Here is a 21,091-nt window from a genome sequence, read left to right on the forward strand (position 1 = left end):
ACAGGTTATTGGCTTTTAAGGACTCATACAGTTAGCTTGGATAATCCAGGATCTTTTCCCTGTTCTTAATTTTTTTTTTAATATTTATTTTTTAGTTTTCGGCGGACACAATATCTTTGTTTGTATGTGGTGCTGAGGATCGAACCCGGGCCGCATGTATGCCAGGCGAGTGCGCTACTGCTTGAGCCACATCCCCAGCCCTTAAAATTCTTAATCACATCTGCAAAGTTAGTTTTGCCATTTAAGCTAAACATACTCTTAGGTTCAAGGGATTGAGACAATTGACTTTTTGGGGGGAGGGCCGGGTACCAGGGGTCAAACTCAGGGGCACTCAACCACTGAGCCACCTCCCCAGTCCTATTTTTTATTTTATTTAGAGACAGAGTCTCAATGAGTTGCTGAGCTCCTTGCCTTTGCTGAGGCTGGCTTTGAACTTCAGATCCTCCTGTCTCAGCTTCCAGAGCCGCTGGGATTATAGGCATGCAACACCGCTCCTGGCGAGACACTGACATTTTTGTGGGCTGATCACACATACTTATATATAAAAATAACTATATAATCTCAGAGAGTTGATTTTCTTTTTGTTTTTTAAAATTTTTTTTTTAGTTGTAGACGGTCACAGTGTCTTTATTTATTTTTATGTGGTGCTGAGAATTGTACCCAGTGTCTCACACATGTGAGACAAGTGCTCTACCACTGAGCTACAACCCCAGCCCAGAGAGTTGATTTTTGAGGGCTTAGATGTGCCCTTATGTGGCTTAAACAACTTTAAGATACAATTTGAGATGAAATTTTAGAGGAGTTTTGATTTGCATTTCTCTAATTACTAGAGATGTTGGACATTTTTCATATATCTGTTAATTAATTGTATGTCTTCTTATGAGAAGTGTCTGTTCAGTTCATTAGCCCATTTATTGATTGGGTTATTTGTTTTCTTGGTGTTAAATTTTTTATATATCCTGGAGATTATTGCTCTATCTGATGTGCGTGTGGTAAAGATTTTTCTCCCACTCTGTAGGCTCTCTCTTCACATTATTATTGTTTCCTTTGCTGAGAAGCAGCTTTTTAGTTTGAATCCATCCCATTTATTGATTCTTGATTTTATTTCTTTTGCTTTAGGAGTCTTGTTAAGGAAGTCAGATCCTAGGCCGACGTGGTAAAGATTGGGGCCTACTTTTTCTTCTATAGGTGCAGGGTCTCTGATCTAATTCTTAGGTCCTTGATCCACTTTGAGTTGAGTTTTGTATATAGAGAGAGGAGTTTAATTTTATTTTGCTGCATGTATGTTTCCAGTTTTTCCAGCACCATTTGTTGAAAAGGCTATCTTTTCTTCAGTGTATGTTTTTGGCACCTTTGTCTGGTATGAGGTAACTGTATTTACATGTAAGGTTTGTCTCTGTGTTTTCTATTCTGTACCATTGGTCTACAGTCTATTTTGGTGCCTATACCATGCCGTTTTTGTTATTGTAGCTTTGTAGTATAGTTTAATTTCTGGCATTGTGATACCTCCTGCTTCACTCTTCTTATTAAGGTTTGCTGTGGCTTTTCTGGGTCTCTTATTTTCCCAAATGAATGAAATAATGCTTATTCTATTGTTACTGGAAAAATGTTCTATAAATATCAGTTAAATCCATTTCCTACTTCTTCCTTTGTGCTGTTATCATCATATAGATTACATTTATTTGTTTTACAGACAAAAAAGGTTAAGTATTAAAATTTATTACTTTATATAATACATTTTTTAAGATTTAAGGAAAGAGATAAGAGCAGCTTCAGACAAGGGGGGGGGCACATTTTAGACCCTTTTCATAAAAATGCTTCTTATTTTGTTGTTTGTCCTTGATTGATTTCCACTGCCCTAACATGGTTATTTTTGACAGTTTTGTCCAGTTATATGTTTGTTTTTTAGGGAAAGGATTTGTTTACCTCTTTGCTGCACTGTAGCCAGAAGTTTCCTACCATGCTTCATCTGGGGTTCTTTTCTTTTTCTCCCACTCTCTTTGACTAAGCAGAATCTAAGGTGGACACTTACTTTATTCTCTCAAAAGTTTGTGTTCCCGTGATTTGAAGAGGCATTCAAGTGAGAACTAGTGGACAGATAAAAATAGCTCAGTCCTTCACATCTTCCTTTGTGATAATAGACTGTAGACAAACAGAAGAGGAAGTTCTTTTCATAAATTGTATGAAGTGTTCAGAGTGATACTTGCTACCTGCATAACCCATGCATGAGATTGCTCTTGGTGCTAGCCATACTCCTTTAGGCCACTGCTCACTCCCAGCATTTTGATTCTGTGGATTGAGTGGTTCTTAGTGTATAGGTAACTTCCCTAACCTAAAGAGATGGCCCCCAAAACTCAGGTTCTTCTTCTGGTCACTGAGTACTAGAAGAAACAAGGGAACAGAGAAGCCTTCTTTTTCCCTTATATGTCCAGTGCTGTTCCTCCTCATCCCTGGCCTCTTTTAAAGTGGACTTGAGTGTCTCTCAGAAAGACAGTACAGAATGCCACTCCTCCCCTGATTTTTTTTTTTTTTTTTTTTTTTTTTTTGCATTCTCCCCTTTCCACCTTCCTATCCTTCTCTCTCCATGATTTGTTAGGATTGCAGTAGAGGAAGGTGGAATGAAAAAGGTTAGGGGAAGCTGGGAGTTCTGCCTATAGACAGAAAACAGTTAAAATCATGTATTAGGAATTCCTGATAGTCAAAGCATAAATTGGTTTAATTTCCTCTTCTATAACTGGAATCTTAGGTCATAGGAATGACTTCCCAGAGTTAAAAAAAATGAAGAAGGTACAGGCAGTATATAAGGGTTTTGATCTAAATCAAATCTAGGTTGAAAGTCTAAATCCTTTTCATTCTACATTGTCACTTTGCAAGGAAACTAAGTATACAGAAAGATCTTATTGTTTGTAAATATCACTATGTTCTAGGGGTTAAAAATACTTGAACAAAGGGGAGAAAGAATGGCCAGCTTTGTAGTCCCACCCATTCTTTATGTGAACTGTGCAAACTCAAAAGCTCTCCATAGTGAAGTGATAAAAAAAACTGTGAGAGTTCAATCATTCACTTTTCTGATGATAAGACATCTTCATCCAGAAAGCTCACAGAGGTTGGGCAAGAACTTCGCATTTCTCCAAGCAGCCACCAGGGAATAGAAAGCTCAAATCTCAAGGCTCTTCCCCGGCTTGTGTTCTTTATACTCAGCAGAGGTTAGATGGTGGCTTCTCTGTCACAGTGGAGTGAAAGAGCCGTTTCCTGTTTTCAGGGGATTCCTTTTAATGCCAAACATAGCAGCTAGGAAACAAAGTTTTCCCAGAAGCAAATGTACTTACTGCATTTTGTTTAAATATGATTTTGACAGCAACTGTTAATATCTATTTCCAGAAATGTCAAGCTGTAATTTTTTAAATTAATTGCTTAGTGCCATCAACATAAATTAGTTTGATCGGTGTTTTTGGAGTGCAGGGGATGAGACTACTCAGTCAAATTGTATTCCCCCTTGGCTAACAAAAATTAGATTTCTCAGCACAGATAAAGGAATGGAGAGATTACATGTACAAGTATTTACGTGCCAAATTTTCACTTTCCTTATTCTGAGCATCTTTCAGAGCTATATTCAGGGCCTGTAAATATTGGAAAACAGTTTAGTAATGGTTCCCTTCTGGCTGCGTGGCAGAGGCCTAGTCTGGACACAGCAAGAGTAGTTGTGTAGATACAAATATCATGACTTCAAGAGTCTGGGTTCCTGGAAGTTGCAGAGGAAAGAAGGGGTCTGAGGAGTTTGAATGGAGTCCTAGGTGCTTGTCTTCCTCTTAAGCACAAAGTTCTTTTCATTTTCTCTGCATTCTGTCTCCATGTAACTTCCACTGATGACATTGAGAAAACCTGCTGAATATAGTAGTAAAATGGTTTGTTTTGCCAGTGCTTTTGGTTAACTGTAAAATAATTATTTCAGGGTACATTTCCTTAGCTAAAATGTAATGCGCTGAATGAGCACCTACAATTCTATTCTCAGAAGTTGCAGGAAGTCAGATTTGAAATAAGCCCTAGAAATCATGAAACTGGGGTATTCATTTTACCGGTAAGGGACCTGCAGATCATAATGGTGACATGTTTGTTTGAGACCAAACAATTGCATCTCCAAACTCCTAGCCTCAGCTTCCTTCTACTGAGCTTGCCCATTTTCCCAGCAGTGTCCTTGACTCTTCAGTAAGTTTCCATAAATAGGTATTTATATTATGAGTAATGCTGAGAAACAGATATCAGATAAATAACATTTTCAAGAGCTGATTAACTATTTTGCTAAAAGCAGAATCATTTAATTGTCTGGGTCAAATAATCTTTTTCATATCTCACTGCAAATAATGCACATAATCCTTTACTTCCTTACATTATGAGAAAAATCACTTTCTTCATGTGTCTTTACCCTTTTTGAATGGGATGTCAACATAACAATGTGGCGTCTAGAAAGATGTTGAAGTTTGACAGGTTGATTTCATTATATATATGATTGCTCTGGATTTTCATAAATGAGTTTAGCCTGAGGTCATCCTGGCAATTTAGGGTGATCTCTCAATTTGTAGAAGCAGGTTATTTATAGAGATGCCATACTGCTGCCTTCTGATAAATAATTATGGAAAGGGTAATTATCCATTAGACACTGTCAGGAGAGGGAAAGAAACTAGTTTCCTTTCTGAATGGGCTCTTTAAATCTGAAGAAAATGCAGAAGTATTGCGGTGGCCATTTTTAGAAAATTCAATCTGCTTATCTACAAGCACCACCTAAAACTTAGTGGCTTCAAATAGTGCCATCTTCTAGTTAGATCATGAATCTACAGTTTGTGTGGGTTGTTGTGTGGGTATCTCATCTCTTCTCCATTCAGCTTCTTCTGAGACAGCTTAATGCTGCTTGAGTCGTTTGACTCAAGGCTGGAGTCATTTGACTCCCTCTGTAATGTCTGGTGGTTGATGGTCACTGTTGACTGAGACATTCCCTGGGACTGTGATTGGAAAATCTACATATAGACCCTCTTACATGTGGCTGCATTCCAAAGCAGTGTCCTTAGAAACAGCCAAAAGCCACCTGGCCTGTTGTGATCTAGTCCTGGAAGCCATGCATGTCTCTTCTGCCACACCCCATCAGTTGGTCACAAAAACCTGCCTAGTTATACGGGGAAGGGAAATAGGTGCTACCTCTTAATGGGGTGTAGCAGGGTTCCGAAGAAAATGCGGAGCCAGAGTATTGCTGTGGCCATTTTTAGAACATTCAGTCTGTGCCCAGTGACCATTGTCTCTTATGTAAGTGATTAGAGAAGGTAACAACGCAACAGTGGCCTGACAACAGCCTTAGAAGGCTTTTTTAAAGAAGCTTTGCTTCACAAGAATAGGGAATCTGCAGAGACTAAGCAATATGAGGTGAAAATAAGTGACAGTCTGGGGAGACTGTCATCATTCAATCTGGATGTGTTTGCATCTGCAGGACTTCACAGCAAATCTATCTAAGATATAGCTTGAGTCCTAGAACACCCTTGCTTTTTGGCCACTCAGAATGTCTTCCATCAAACATAGTCTTTTCATCAGAGGAGTGTATTTGTTCCTACTGTGATTTAAACCTGTGCTATATACTCTGAAAATAAGTAAAAAGCTTGAAGATAATGAGAGTTTATGTGATAAGCTAAATCTTTGTTGCCTTTGAATACCTGTTTAAAAAAAACAGAGATGTGTTGAGGTATATTTGACTTATAACAAACTGCATATATTTAAAGTTTATAATTTGATAACTTCTGACAATTATATATCTGTGAGACTTATCACCACAGATGATGAACTTATTACCACAGAAGTTTCTTCATAACCCCTTTACTCTCTTGGTCTTGCCTCTCACCCCTCCTCCCTGTGCAATTGTGAATCTGCTTTCTCTATGTATTATTTGTACTCTTTTCTTTCTGCAGTACTGGGGATAACCCTAACCCAACCCTAACCCTAACCCCTAACCATAACCCAGGAACACTCTACCACTTAGCTACATTCCCAGCCCTTTTTATTTTATTTTGAGGTAAAGTTTTGCTAAGTGGTTTCAAACTTGTAATCCTCCTGCTCAGCCTACTGAATAACTTTTATATGTCCTTTTTATAATTTTGTTAAGTGAAAATCACAACATGTCCAACTTAGGAAGCTCTGGCTCTTTTCTCTTAGTATAATTATTTTGAGATGCATGTCAATAGTTCATTTCCTTTTTTTTTTCCTCTGAGTGTGTGTGTGTGTGTGTATATACTGCAATTAGTTTGTTCACCTGTTGATGGACAGATTATTTCCAGTTATTGCTTACTTTAAGTAAAACTATGAATCTTGATGTATAGGTGTTTATTGGATATCTTTGTTAGTTTGGGCTGCTGTAACAAAGTACTATAGACTAGATGGTTTATAAACAAAATAAATTTATTTCTCATACTTCTGGAGACTGGAAGTCTGAGATCAGGGTGTCAGATGGTCAGATTCTCATGAGAGCTGTCCCAGGATTACAGACTGCCATTCTGTTATCTTCATGTGGTAAAAAAAGAGAATGAGAGAGCTAACTGGGATCCCTCCCGTTTTCTTTTTCATATGTGGGCTCAAGTAATCCTTCCACCTTAACCTCCCAAGTAGTTGGGACTATAGGTGTGCGCTACCACACCCACCTTGGGATGCTTTTCATAAGGACACTAATACCATTCATGGGGGTTCACTGTCATGACCTAATCATCTCCTAGTACCATCAATTTGGAGGGTAAGACTTCAATATATGAATTTGCCAGGGAGGTGCAGTGGACAGGAACAGTCAGTCTATTGCATATCTTTTTTTTTAAATATTAAAAATACTTTTAAAATGCTTTTTTAAAAATATCTTTGTGTTTATTTATTTTTTTATGTGGTGCTAAGGACTGAACCCAGGGCCTCACACATGAGGGGCAAGCACTCTGCCACCAAGCCACAACTCCAGCCCCAGTCTATTGCATATCTAAAGGCATATCTGGAAAGTGGAATGACTGAATTATGTGGTAGGTGTAGGTTCAACATTTTAAAAAGCTGCAAATTGTCCTTTAAAGCAGCCATACTATTCTGCTTTCCTACTTGTAGTGACATCTTTCCCAAGAGAGGGTTGTTTCATCAGGATCCATGATGGCTTGTCTAGAAAGGACAGAAGAAAAAGAGCAGCAGATTTATGTAAGAGACATTTTGGTGGATTGCAGATAAATGGATTTTTGGATTCCTGTTGTTATAATGCACCAGGCCTTTCATTTGAGCACTCTTGAGAGAAAAGTAAATGAGAAAAGCCAAAGACTATGACCTTGTTGGACTAAGTGTTAGACCTTCAATTGTCAACTAGGGCAAGATGCTGCTCTTGTCTTTGATGTCAAGTCACACAGTGATTCCTCAGGTTTGTGCCTTTTGTGAGGATCATTCAGTAGATTCATCTTTATAATGCTGACTACTTCAAGCATTTCAACTTGTACAAAATTTTTCTTTTGCTCTAAACCCATTACAAAATATATAACTTTAAATGTGACAACTAGAGAAATAATTAAATACAAGGAGGCATAGCATACAGTTCAGAGCATGACCTTTGTCCTTTGTTTTTTTTAATAATTGATTTTTAAAAATAAATGACAGCAGAATGCATTACAATTCTTATTACATGTACACAGCACAATTTTTCATATCTCTGGTTGTATATAAAGTATGTTGACACCAATTTGTGTCTTCATACATGTACTCGGGATTATGATGTCTATCACATTCCACCATCCTTGCTAATCCCCTGCCCTTTCCTGCCCTTTCCCTCCCCACCCCTCTTGGAACTTTCAAAATTATTACTGAAACATGTTGTTTCCAGGCCTTTAAAAATTAGTCCTTTTTCTGGGTATAATCTAACCTTTTTTAAATAACTTATTTATCATTTCAAACACTCATTTATTGCCCCATGTAGAATTCCAGTTTTGCATGGCCTTTATACTTCTGCTGTTACTATATTCCTTGTGGTCTTCAACTCTATTTTGCTGCATCCTATGTTTTGTACCAAAAAAAAAAAGCAAGAAAAGCTGGAAACCAACTCTTATGTATAACACGAAAAGAAAAGCAATATATGAGGTTAGGAGCAAAGTACCACATACAGGACCACCACAGCAGAGTACTGTGGGTACTCTCTCTGGGCCCTGGGACCGCTCTGTTGGTCATATTCTTCCCATGGTAGATATCTTGTTATATTTGATCCAAAGTAAAATGTTTTTTGGTTTCTTTTAATCATTTGTTGCACTAAAGGAAAGGTAAGTTAACCATTCAGTTTGGGAGTCTGGGGCTCTGGGCTAAGAGGCTACCAGAGGTGTGATACTTTTTTTTTTTTTAAGAGATTTTGCCATTTTCTGTCTGCCAAAATGGTACCTGGTGGGTATAGAAACTAATACATAAACAGATTTAAGAGACTATTTCAGTTCCTTCTGTAAGCAATCAAATAGGTTCATTGTAAGGTTAGCATGCTAAGTTGAGGGTCTCTTTCCTGAGATCATTTCCTCCCTGAACTCCAGCAAGACCATGGACATTTAACATCCAGGTAGTCTGTACTTGGATGGCCTAAATGCCTGAATGCATCACCTACAATTTCAGAAATGGGAAGTGCCATGACTAAGAAGATCAGACATCAAGTCTCCATGTTGTCTTGATATACATCACGTGTTTTTGGGGGGTGATATGGGCAGGTGAACCTCCTCTAAGTTGTGAGTACCAAGAAAATAATTATGCATTCAAAACAATACATTGAGTTTTACTATCAATGCAATGGTCCCACCCTTTCTGGGAATTAATTAGTATGCTGTGGTCTTTGGGTAATACAGCCTCTCTCTATATTGAAACTTTCAGATTCTTTGGATTTTGTTTCTGACTTTCTTCTACTTAGAGTTTTTTAATACCAGCATGTTGTTCAACAAACCTCTGCTAAGTACCTTAGGAATGTACCAGTCTTTCTGTTCAGCCCTTGGTCAAAATTAAGCCTACCCTTGCTGGGTACAGTGGTGCACACTTATAACCCCAGTGACTTGGGAGACTGAGGCAGGAGGATTGCAAGTTTGTGGCCAGCCTGGGCAATTTAGCAAGATCCTATCTGAAAATTTTAAAAAGAGAAAGAAGTAGAGATATAGGCCAAAAATTAAAAATTTAAAAAAAAAAAAAAAGATTTAAGCCCATCCCTGAAAAGCCTAAAAGAGAAACAGTTATGTAAATACATATCATTGCAGTGCATGCTGTATTCCCAGAGACATCCAGTCTTCATCTCTGGCCAGATGGCAGGGTATCTTGAAGTTTGGGACTGTTCACTTGGGGTATGAGCTTGACTGACTTCAATACACATAGACCTTTCCTGGGGTAGGGGGAAGCATCTTGTGTTTAACGCTTGTCCTGTATTTTAGAAAGTGGAATCAACACTGTATTGGGAAGAGTAGAAAAGACAGAATGTGTTGAGCTCTGGCCAGAGAAGCTGTGTGCACATTGTACAGGTCATCTTATTAAATGCTCATAATTGATTATTTTTTTCTATTTGTTGCACTTGAGAAAAGTGGGCTCATATGAGTTAAAATGGTATGTTCAAGGATCTGTAACTAGTTTAGGCAGTGGTATTAACATTCAAGGCCCAGTCTATGAGAATTAGAAACTGATGGCCCTCCTACCTCACCTTTTGTGTTTCAGTGATCAATAGAAAAGTAGATTTAAATTCATATGAAAAATTTATTACAAGTTTAGTGGACAGCAGTCAGCCTTTGAAGTAAAGAGCAGCTTCCTGTAACCAGAATGTTATAGCATGAACTGAAGAACCTCCTTAGAAAAGGCATTTGAAAAGGTTTCTTTGTAAGCTATGGCTGGTTGCATTTGGGCAGCCTGGAGGGTCCTCACCACCCAATTTCACATCTCTGTCTCAGAGTCTGAACACAAAATTTGTGACCCTTGTTCTGAAAATAAACTAAAGAAGTCCTCCAAGGATGTTTTGGAATGCCTAATTTTCTTTCCCTCAAAACATGCATAATTGATTGAAAAGCTGTTGGATGTTAGGACAGGCCATGACTTCCTCACCCTCTGCTTGTCTTTCTTCTTGGCCCAAGCCCTTCCCCAGAGCACACACCATGGAAAATGTTGATTGAGGGTCACTATAAGTGTCCTGTGTAGTCAAAATTACATTTTACTTAGTAATAACCCCTGCCAGAGCTAAACTAAATCTGTGGAAATGTTAACTGGGAACAACAGAACCAATTCCTAAGCATCTAATAAAATGGCTCACAACATGCCCCAAGTTCATTAATCAGTGGTGACCCAGCCAGAGGCTCTTTCCAGACACCCGTCTCTTCCTGGGAGCAGTTTCCTGAATTCCCAGAAAGCCGATATCACGGTTCCTGTATGCTTCTCCATGAAATGTCAGCTCTGCCTTTGGAGAGGTTTGTGGGAAACAAGAGGTCACCTATTTTTTAGGGTGACATTTTCTGAACTGTCACCTCAAAAGAGATTCATTTTACTAAAAAAAGTTATAGCACATTAACCCCAAAACATATTATTATACCTTAGGTTTTGTTTTTGTGTTGCTTCAATATATTAGAAGTTATATTCTAGAAGTTGCTTGCTGCTTTGAGCCAATTGGGCAACATTGTTGTGGTTAAATAGGACTGCTGCTTCTCTCAAAGGGACAAACTCCCTTGGGCTTTGGAACAGTGGTTCACAGGGGATGATGTATCAGGTTCCTTCTGAGTTACCAGAGGTTCTATTTTCCTAATGGTGAAGGAAGCTACAGCTTAATAACTGTTTTAAAGCATTTCCAATAAAACCCCTTTGTGAATCCTCTGAATTTAAGCAGTATAACTTCTCAATAAACTTCCAGAATAGGTTAGTTTCTTAAGAGATCTACCTGGTGTAGTTATTGGGTATAAGTTATTCAGAACATCTGCCAAACTTTTAACTGTGGTTAAAAAAAAAATACATTTAGCAAAATTTACCATTTTTAAGTCTTACAATTACATCACTACCACCTAGCTCCAGAATTGTTACCCCCCCACACACACACCCAATGGAATGCCTAATTTTCTTTCCCTCAAAACATGGATATTAGAGAGATCGAAAAATTTTAATAAGCAGCCACCCTTGGGGTTTGGATCAGTGGTCCTTTTCTGGGTACACAAACAGGTCATCTGGAGGGAGAGCTTTTAAAAAAAAAAAGATGTCGAGACCCACTCTAGCCAGTTGTGTCAGACTCTCTGAGGTGGAGCTGAGCATAGGAAAACCTGAAAACATTTGCCAGGTGATTGTGGCACACTAGGAGAACTGAGGGTCCTTATCGAAGCTCTTACAATAAGGCACAAGACCCTGTGGGAGGCTCACTGCCTGGCTGCCCTGACTTCTTCCTTCTCCTCTCTGCCATGGAGATGCCAACACCTAGACTTGGTGATGCACCCCTCCCCTGACCTGGAGCAGAGCTTGGCTCAACTTCAGTAAGGAGATAGCATGGTCACACTCTGTAGGATCCCCTTTATCCCTTCCAGGACCTCTAAGTCTTCTGTGTTTTAACAACACTGACAGAATAGATAAAAAATCATCTCTGTTGTTTTTTTTCTCTCTTTTAGACATGACATCCCCCACATCATACCACGCACACAAAAGGTGCCCCTCCTTCCTCACTCAGGGCCCTCAAACACCCTCTGGACCCTGCCCTATGGCCTGGGGATTTGGTTAGTAACTTCTGCTCCTGAAGGTCAGCCTGTGACCCCAAGCAGGTTTCCTTCATGCTCAGTAGCATGAAGGTAGTTCTCGTGAGGACTCCACTGTCTGCAGCCCTGATGGGCATGAGGAAATGGATGATGAAAGATGAATCATGCCCTTTGGCTTCCTGCCTTGTGCCCATAAAAATGGCATTTCCTTAAATAGATCAGAACCTTAATAGCTACTTAAAGAGCATGTGGTATTTGGGGGTGTATTTTATGGCCCTTAAATAAACTTCAGACACATTGAAACATTTTGAGATGTTTTATGACATACTTTTTACTACTCTATTTTGTGGAGATTTGTGTTATTTCTTGGCTTTCGTATGCCATCCCACAACTCTCAGTGCATACTGCAGAATGAAGATAGGGCCCACCTGAAGACCAGACAGAGGATGCTTCCCCTGAAAAATTAGAGGAGCTGGGTGGAGTGGGAGATGTTCTGGCCCACACCAAGAGGCGTTGAGGGGAAACTGAGATACCATCCAGCCAAGGATGTCACAATCTTAAAAATGTAACTTTAGGAGAGTGGAAAAGACACTGGATATACCATGAAACAGGCCACATCTGTCCCTGTCACATTGTAGTCCATGTTTCCTAAATGGAAAAACCAATATGAGCCCTTAGGAGAAAATGGGCAGAGCTTCCTAGTTGAGTCCCTACAGAGTCTTTTTTTTTTTTCCTTTTAATTTTTTTTTTTTTTTTTTTTTGGTAGTTATAGTTGGACAGCATGCCTTTATTTTATATGTTTATTTTTATGTGGTGTAAAGGATGGAACCCTGCACCTCACACATGCTAGGCAAGTGCTCTAGCCCCCTGCAGAGTCTTTTTGGAACATTTGTTGTGTCGCACAACAGCTCTTGTTTTTGGTCACATCAGATGATTGAGACAGAACTAACACATAGAGCAAGCAGAAAAGCCCTAAATTGACCTGAAAACGAAATGCACAATGTTAATTTATCACTAAGAAAAACTTGAATTCTAATTACTAGTGTGTTTCCTGTGTCTTTATTTCAAAAAGAAAATTGTTTCCTTCTTAGAGAAATTGGTACCATTGCCAGCAAATACTGAACAATAGAAAGTCTGTCTATTAGTGTGCATTTTCCCCTCCAATAAAATTTGGTTTCGCTCAAATAAAGAGTTTGTTTTGAAGAGATTTCTTGGCCTGTCCCAGTAGCTGGCCATGTAGAAGTCAGACTTGGAGCCCTTGGTGCTACAGCCACTTTGTTAATCTACAGCAAATAAGCAGTCTTTCAAAGGAGGGAAACCCCTAGAAGATAAGAACTTGCCTTATGCCCACAGCCCACACCAAGGACATAAAGGCACTTTTTTTCTTTTACTTTTCATTTGCATTTATTTTATGCTGAATTTATTCCTGTGCCATAAGTGCTTGTTTTTTTCTGTTATATCTTTTTCTTTAGTGCAACCTCCTCTTCTGGTTGAGGAACAGTATGCTCCTTTCAGTAAGGATTGCTCAGTGTAGCATGGATGCTCATTGTATGGGTTAGTTTGACCATAAGCTCTGTGAGTGTGGCAGCACATCTTTGGGTGCTTTATTCACCCAGATGTGTTTAGTGGCCAGAGAGTCTACATCTAAACCTTTCAGGTCAGCATTACTCTTTGCATTTTTTAAGTAAAAATTTAGCACTCTTGGTCTGGGGCTGGGGCTCAGTGGTAGCGCACTTGCCTGGTATGTATGAGGCACTGAGTTAGATTCTCAGCACCACATATAAATAAATTAAAAAAATAAAGATGTATCAACAACTAAAAAAATATATATACATATATAGCCAGGATTGTGGCTCAGCGGCAGAGCACTCGCCTAGCACATGCAAGGCCCTGGGTTCGATCTTCAGCACCACATAAAAATAGATAAATAAAGGTATAAAAAATATATTTTAAAAAAATTAACACTCTTTGAGCCACCAACCTTGCGTCCAGCCCACTATTTGACCTGTGAACACATATCACCTACCATTACGACACTGGAATGGCACATGTTGCTGCTGCCACTGCCACTGCTGCTGCTGCTGCTGCTTCTTTTTCTTAATGTTTTTTGGTTGTAGATGAACACATATCTTTATTTAAATTAATTAATTTGTTTTTTATGTGGTGTTGAGGATCGAACTCAGTGCCTCACACGTACCAGACAAGTGCCACAACCCTAGCTCTGCATGTTGCTTCTTGAATAAAGTGACATCTTTCAGAGACTTGGTGACTTTTCAGGTGTGTGTACATTTTATGGCTGGGCATTTTCATTTTATGGCCTGGGCATTTTCATTTCTCTCACCAAGTCTATTTGCTTTAGTTCCTGTTTTAGTAAGCTTTTTCAATGCTGTGACTAAAAGTTTAGACCAGAAAAACTATAGAGGAGGAAAAGTTTGAGAGCTCATGGTTTCAGGGGTCTTAGTCCATAGAAGGCCGGCTCCATTCCTTGGAGGCCCTGGGCTTGAGGTGAGACAGAACATCATGGCAGGAGAAGGTGGCAGAGGGAAGCAGCTCACATCGTGGTGTCGGGAAGCAGAAAGAGAATCCACTCGCCAAATACAAATATATACCCAAAGCCATGCCCCAATTCCCATCTCCTCCAGCTACTCATTACCACTTCAGTTACCAGTTAATCCCTGTTACGGGATTAAATCACTGATTGGGTTAAGACTCTTATAACCCAATCATCTTCTCTGAACCTTCTTGCACTTCTCACATGTGAGCTTTGGGGGGACATACATTCAAACCATAACAGCTCCCGAGCATCTCTATAGCACCTGCTCCTTTCCCTAGCTGACCTGAATGCTCCTCAGCACTCTTCCCCTAATTCTGTTTTTCTGATCCCAGTTTAACCACACTTAAATTTGAAGCCTTCCTCCCACTCTGAACTATGTCAGGTCCACCTATCCAATTCTGTTATGAAAGAACAGAAAGCCAAGATATGATCCCAGGACCTGGGCTCAGGTGAGGATTTACCAAATGGACAAATGAATCCTCATAAAGAACAGTCTGGCCTCAGTCCTTTGCCCAGAACACTCAGCTTCCTTCCCCCCCCCCCCCATCAGTTCCCAAGAGCATGGCTGTGGCAACATTCACATGCAAGTATATGCTTATGCCACAGACTGAGGATGTTGCTGCCTCCTCCTCTTTGAGGTGAAGGTCTTTGCCATTAATGGAAGAACACAGCTCTGGAACCTACACTCTTCTGTTTTTATTCTTATCCCACAAAACCTTTGCAGGCCTACAGAAGACAGTTCCACACGGTGCTGTCCCTTCAGTCCTACCACAGTAGGCAAGCTCTGCCTCATGGCATTTGAATTGCTTTGAAACAAATTGTTGTAGAACAAGTTTCCTTCCAATTAATGCTGAGTCAGTATTTTAGCTGTTAGGATTTTGGATAGTTATCTCAGTTCCTCATCCAAACCTCAGAAAAAGAAAGAGTAAAGGAAGAGAACCACATTCCAAAAGGCCAATGATTATGCTCCATATTTTCATGTGAAGAAAAGTGGAGATTTATAGGGTTCATTATACATTGGGGACAAGCAAGGCTCCAGGAAGGGAAAGCAGTTTGGGGTATCCAGTGATGCTATTGCTTGTAGTGTCTGGATGGGGTTGGTACTGTCTGCTTCATAGCATCTGCCTTGTCTACAATAAGGACACAAAACCAAAAAGACTTCTTACGTGTGTAAAGCACAGCAGTTTCCTAGGGGATTAATGACCCATCATCTGTGTGGGTCAGCATTTGTATACTTCTACTTTATAGAAGCCCAAGACTGAGCCAGAATCATGTGTTAGGCCAGGCCCACACCCTACAAGCTTCATTACTGATGCTTAACTGTTTTTCCCAAGGCACAAAACCTTGAGCTTTTTTCAGTTGTCAAGAGAATCCAGGCTCTCACTTTATTTGGCCCTGATGGGTAGAGGTGGAGTGACACTTTGCAAAGACCAGCAGTTCCAAGGAAAATTCACCTAACTGCACTCTGATATTGTCCCTTATTCAGAAAACAACAGGAAGTTTAGCCTGAATTCTTGCTGGCAGGATGGAACGTCAGGCTGCTCCTAGACTATCCTGTGAGGTCCAGGTCAGGAGAAAAGGCATGAGGGAATGGCAGAGGCTGGTTCTGGTGACTACCTGAAAAAGTATGATTAGAGCCTCAGGATCTTGGCAACCCATTTCTGCTACCATCCCTCACCCAGGCAGGTCTTCATTGGGTAGGAAGGGAAAAGCTGTTTCTCTGATAACTCAGCATGATTTTGTACCTTTTAGTATATTTCTTCTCCAAGATACTTGCTAATCCTGTCATTGTGTTACTGTACCATGATGGTCACACTCTGGAGAGCTCCACAGAGGAAGGGTAGGAGTTCCCATCTTCCTCTCTGTCTTTCCCAGCACTGTGCTTTTCAGCCTCAGAGAAACAGCTTCATTCTTTGCAGACCTTTGTATAGTCAGTTGTTATTTCTTTAGTTTCATTAGCTCTGAACATTAAAAACAACGACATAACTGGTAGGATTGGAAGCAGGTTTCCCCTACTTCCAAGGAACACCCTGTTCAAGACCTTGCTGTCTTCTTGCCCACAGAGCCTTTGGGTGGGACTAAGAGGCAAAGGTGCCAGTGGGTTGCTTCTTAATAACCTCAGAATCCCCAGCCCCCAACTTACCTCTTAGCAGTGCCATAAGCAGGCAGCCTGGCCTGGCTCTTCTCCAGCCCCAGAGGGTAAGGGATGTGGCAACTGCCTAAGTTTGGGCTTTCTTTTGATCTGAAATGTTGTAAGAGACAATTGTTAACTGCCCTTCACCTCAAACCCTAGGGGCCTGACTTCCTCCTGGTACAGGTGGCTGTGGCATGTCCTGGACAAATCTCTTCCTGCAGATTCCAGGTGGGATGGGTACCTGAGCTGTAGCTCCTTCCCCACTGGGGTTGGATGTGTCTGGAGAAAGTGAGATAGAAGGCCCAGGTTCCCACAGCCTGGTAGGCAGGGCATAAGAGCCTTTGCTGTGAGGTTCACAGTGAGGCCAGACATGTCCACCACCCTGCTGGAGCAGCCTGTTTCAGGGAGCAGAAAGGGCATTTGTGGCAGGAAGAGGAGATCTGTCTTCCTCCAGAAGTGAATGTGACCTCGAGTGAATTGTGCCATTGGCCTTGCAGGGAGCTCCACATGTTATTAAAAGCTTCCTGCCACACTCTTTACAGGACAAGGCCAATGTCCTTGGCTTTTTCATCAACAACTTAGTCACAAGTACCAGTTGGAGTCCTAGGAGGAGTAGGGAAGGGCTTTGAAACTTTTTTTTCAATACCTTTAATGGAATTTTTCCTTTGCTTTCTGAACAAGGGGCCTCGCATTTTTATTTTGTCGTGGCCCCTGCAGATCATGTTGCCAGTCAGTCCTGGCCCATTGTTCATTTGTCTTGCATACTTCATTCTTGCATCTTCTCTGCGTCCAAGTGTTCACTTATTTCAGAAATGTTGCACTTTCCTCAGAGAGTTAGGAGATCTTACTTAGACATCTGTGGGAAAGCAGGATATCCCTTCTGTGCTAGTTATACCAGACCATCTGCAGCCTGGATAAATGTCTGGGCTTCCCTGAGCCTAATCTTTATTAAGACTGCTTTAGGGTAAGCTGGTTGTGTAAGAGCACTTGCCTAGCATGCATGAGACCCTGGGTTCCAGTCCCATCATTGCAAAACAAACAAACAAAGATTTGTGGGATAACTATGAGAATTAGAAATACTGCTCACAGGATGCTTATGCTTAGGGCAAGGATTTCTATCCCTGCCTTCCCTGCTGCCTGCAGAGCACCTTTGACAGATCGCCTCTCATATAAGTTGTAGTTTCCTTCCAGATGGAGCTGGTTGCCCTAGCTGGTTACTTCCTGAGATTCAGATGTGATAAGAGGGGTAGCCATGTGTGTGCATATGTGCCTGTCTACTATCTCTCTGTCTGGGGTCTTCTTAAATTGGCAGTAACTGTGAAGCATCATTTATTTTGAGGTGCTTCCACGACATCACCAGAATGCCTCAGGGAACAGTGACTTTTAAGGTCAGAGTAGAGACTCTGATGGAGAGCGACTGGGAAAGCTGTGGACCACAGCACTGAGGCAGGGAGGATTCTGACCAGGCCCAAGTGTTTTGACACAGCTGATGTCACCAGACTGGACAAGTGATACCTGAGTCATATGCAGCACCCCAGCCACTGCTAGCTTATGCCACCTTTCCTTCTAGCTTTTGGCAGGTTTCCATCCTTCTGTGCTTTGTTGTGACCTCTTTCCTCACATTAGAGAAATTGGAAGCATTCTGATGGTCACGTTAATAAGGGGAAGCAACCTATGAAATAGCTCTCAGAACTGCTGTCCTTCCAAACACTTGTGCCTGGAGCAGCAACTGCCAGAGGGCTGGATTCTGCACACATGCAGTCATGGTTGAGGAAATAGGCTTTGATGGTGAAGCTCAGGATGCTCTGTGAGGGAACCACCTCCATCTGTAAGGCTAGATGAAGCCGATTTCCTCAGAAACTGCCCAGCCTGACCTGACCCTCACTGACTGCATAGACATATCCTCATAGCTCTGTGCATCATTCCCTATAAGCCCTACCTGTTTCCGAGCCTTGTGTTCCCCTCTTGGCATGAGGACCTATCAGTTTGTAAAGAGGTGCTTTGTAAAATTTTTTGTACAGTTATGAATAGTGTTGGTATTATTGTGTGGTTCACTTATTCCTGGGAGGAATAAGAAATGCTACTCAAGGTCTGGGTGGTTTACCTTAAATAATAAAAGTTGGGTTTCCTGTTAACCTATGAAACTGACTGTCAATGCAGTGGAAGGTGGCATGAAATAAGAGAGTGAGAGCCAGGAATACTCCTGTAAATTCCAGCTACTAGGGAAACTCAGGCAGCAAGATTGCAAGTTTAAGGCCATCCTGGGCAACTTAATGTTTTAAAATAAAACATAAAAAGGGCTGGGGATGCTAGGTGTATTGGCTCAAGCATGTAATCCCAGTGGCTCAGGAGGCTGAGGCAGGAGGATAGTGAGTTCAAAGCTAACCTCAGCAACAGCAAGGCACTAAGCAACTCAGTAAGACCCTGACTCTAATAAAATACAAAATAGGGCTGGGGATATGGCTCAGTAGTTGAGTGCCCCTGAGTTCAATCCCCAGTACCCAGCACCCCCCTCCCCCGCAAAAAAAAAAAAAAAAAAAAAAAAAAAAAAAGAATTTTTTGAGTATCCCTGGGTTCAATCCCTAGAGAAAGAAATAAACAAGTGAGATGTGAAATGAGGAGGTATTGGGAGACTTTTTTTTTTCCTCTGTGACATTTATGTAATATGTGAATTATCACAATTTAAATGTGTAGTTTTATCTTCAAAAGGATTCTTAAAAATAAGGGTAAAGACTGCATACCAGGGCTGGGGTTGTAGCTCAGCGGTAGAGCATTTGTGTACTGACATGTGAGGCACTGGGTTGGATCCTCGGCACCACATAAAAATAAATAAATAAAATAAAAGTATTGTGTCCGTCAAAAAAAAAATTAAAGATAAAAAAGACTGTATACCAGTTAGCTATACTTTAATAAACACTGTGAATATGTGTCTTGTGTAGTTGCAAATACATTTCATTTAGACATACAGTAAGGGCCCCTTAAAATAAAGGCAAGGTGATTTTCAAGCAGCAAAGAAAGTACACAGTCCAGTGTTAAAATTATTTTTTCAACTGTGGGCATGTGAGAGTGGAAACTATAGTGATCACCAATGCAATGTGGTACTGAAACCCAGCCTGGTTGTGGAAGTCAGCACCTCAAGACAGTATTCTTGTGTGTGCATATTCTGAGATGCACACTGACTTGGAGTTTCTTTTAAGTGCTTTAGCAAACAATGGGGAATGAGTTACATTTTAATAAATGATGCTTTAAGCCTTGTTGGTCATCACCCACATCCTGCAGTCTGTACTGTCACCATATTCAGGCACTGGAGAGACCAACCTTAGCTGCCTGGAGGCTTCTCGGTTATATGGAGCTGCTTATAAATCATGTGACCATGTGAGGGCAGGGATAGAGGCATTCATAAAATGTCCAGTCATAAACAGTAAGGTGGGTCTTGGGATATGGCCCCTAACATTCTCCAGAGCTCACCCTGCCTGGGGTTTGCTTTTATGTTTTGGAAGCCATGTGACATCAGAGGCTTCTCCAATCTCCCAAGCACCTCCTGGGAGGATCACAACATGTGTCACTTACCTGATTTTCTTCTTTTCACTTAGAATATCGATATTACAAACTTCAGTAGCAGCTGGAACGATGGGCTAGCCTTCTGCGCACTCCTGCACACATATCTTCCAGCCCACATTCCATATCAAGAACTGAACAGCCAAGATAAGGTAAGGCAGGCCACAGAATGGTTGGCTCCTTTCATCACTGGGTCACACACAACAGTGCTGGCTTAGGACAGTCACATTCTGATTCAGTTTCATCTGAGATTGGACATTTGTGCTCAGAGAGCCAGTTCCTGACCCACCACATGAAACATTTGGTCAGTTCACAATTCTGCATGTGATGATCTCTCTAATAGGAGCAACATTTAGGATCAGGGGCTTCAAGAAATGGACAGGAAGGGCTGTTTGTGGCATGAGCAGTCAGGGCAGTACCACCCAGAACAGACCAACTTCTTGTCATCTCAGGACATGGCCCTTTCTGCAGTTCTGTACAGTCCCAATTCATCATTTAAGACATCCCATCCATCAAGCTCCTCGGGGTCAGGGGATAGGTCCAGAACCCCTACCTTGGTCCCCCATCTCTCCCATAGCAGCCCCTAGCTCTGAAGACAACCTTTGAAGATCCCAAAAGGAAGATCAAAACACCTTTTAATAGGTGTTTTTGGGTACATATCTAGGCAGCTCAGGGTCTGTGTGTCAAAAGTAAACTTTCCTGAGTGAGGAAAGAAAGTATGTGGACAGCTCCATGGCTGGGTAGAGAGGAGGATGAGCAGACTCACAAGAGGCATCCATGAGGTCCTTGGTACAGACTTGGGAGTCCTCAGGATCCCAGTATGGGTTTGTTTTAGTCCCAAACAGAGATGAGTGTCCATCCCTCACATTACTTTTCTCCTTATGTTGTCTGAACACTACAGCAATATGATTTCTTTTACAGAAAAGGAACTTCACACTGGCCTTCCAGGCAGCTGAAAGTGTTGGCATCAAATCCACACTGGTGAGCCCCTGTCCCTACTGAGAAGTCACAGACAGGCCCCCTTGGTTAGGAAGAGTGTTGTCACTGGGAGATGTGGCTGCATGAGAGTCTTGGGGGCAAGATAGGGTCCCATCTGGGTGGGGTACTAATATGGGTTCTCACTGCTGCCTGTGC

General features: G+C 41.1%; 1 protein-coding gene across 2 annotated transcripts in view; it reads left to right on the plus strand.

The window, feature by feature from the left end:
• The window catches only part of Specc1l (sperm antigen with calponin homology and coiled-coil domains 1 like), a 143,303-nt gene that overhangs the window by 117,463 nt on the left and 4,749 nt on the right, over positions 1-21,091 (plus strand). For both annotated transcript variants that reach the window (XM_027923357.3, XM_071617455.1), the window contains exons 14-15: positions 19,993-20,109; positions 20,879-20,938. In XM_027923357.3, the coding sequence (XP_027779158.1) occupies positions 19,993-20,109; positions 20,879-20,938 (177 nt within the window). The remainder of the gene's footprint in view (positions 1-19,992; positions 20,110-20,878; positions 20,939-21,091) is intronic.

This window comes from Marmota flaviventris, chromosome 1 (assembly GCF_047511675.1).
Source record: "Marmota flaviventris isolate mMarFla1 chromosome 1, mMarFla1.hap1, whole genome shotgun sequence".
Taxonomy (NCBI): Eukaryota; Metazoa; Chordata; class Mammalia; order Rodentia; family Sciuridae; genus Marmota; species Marmota flaviventris.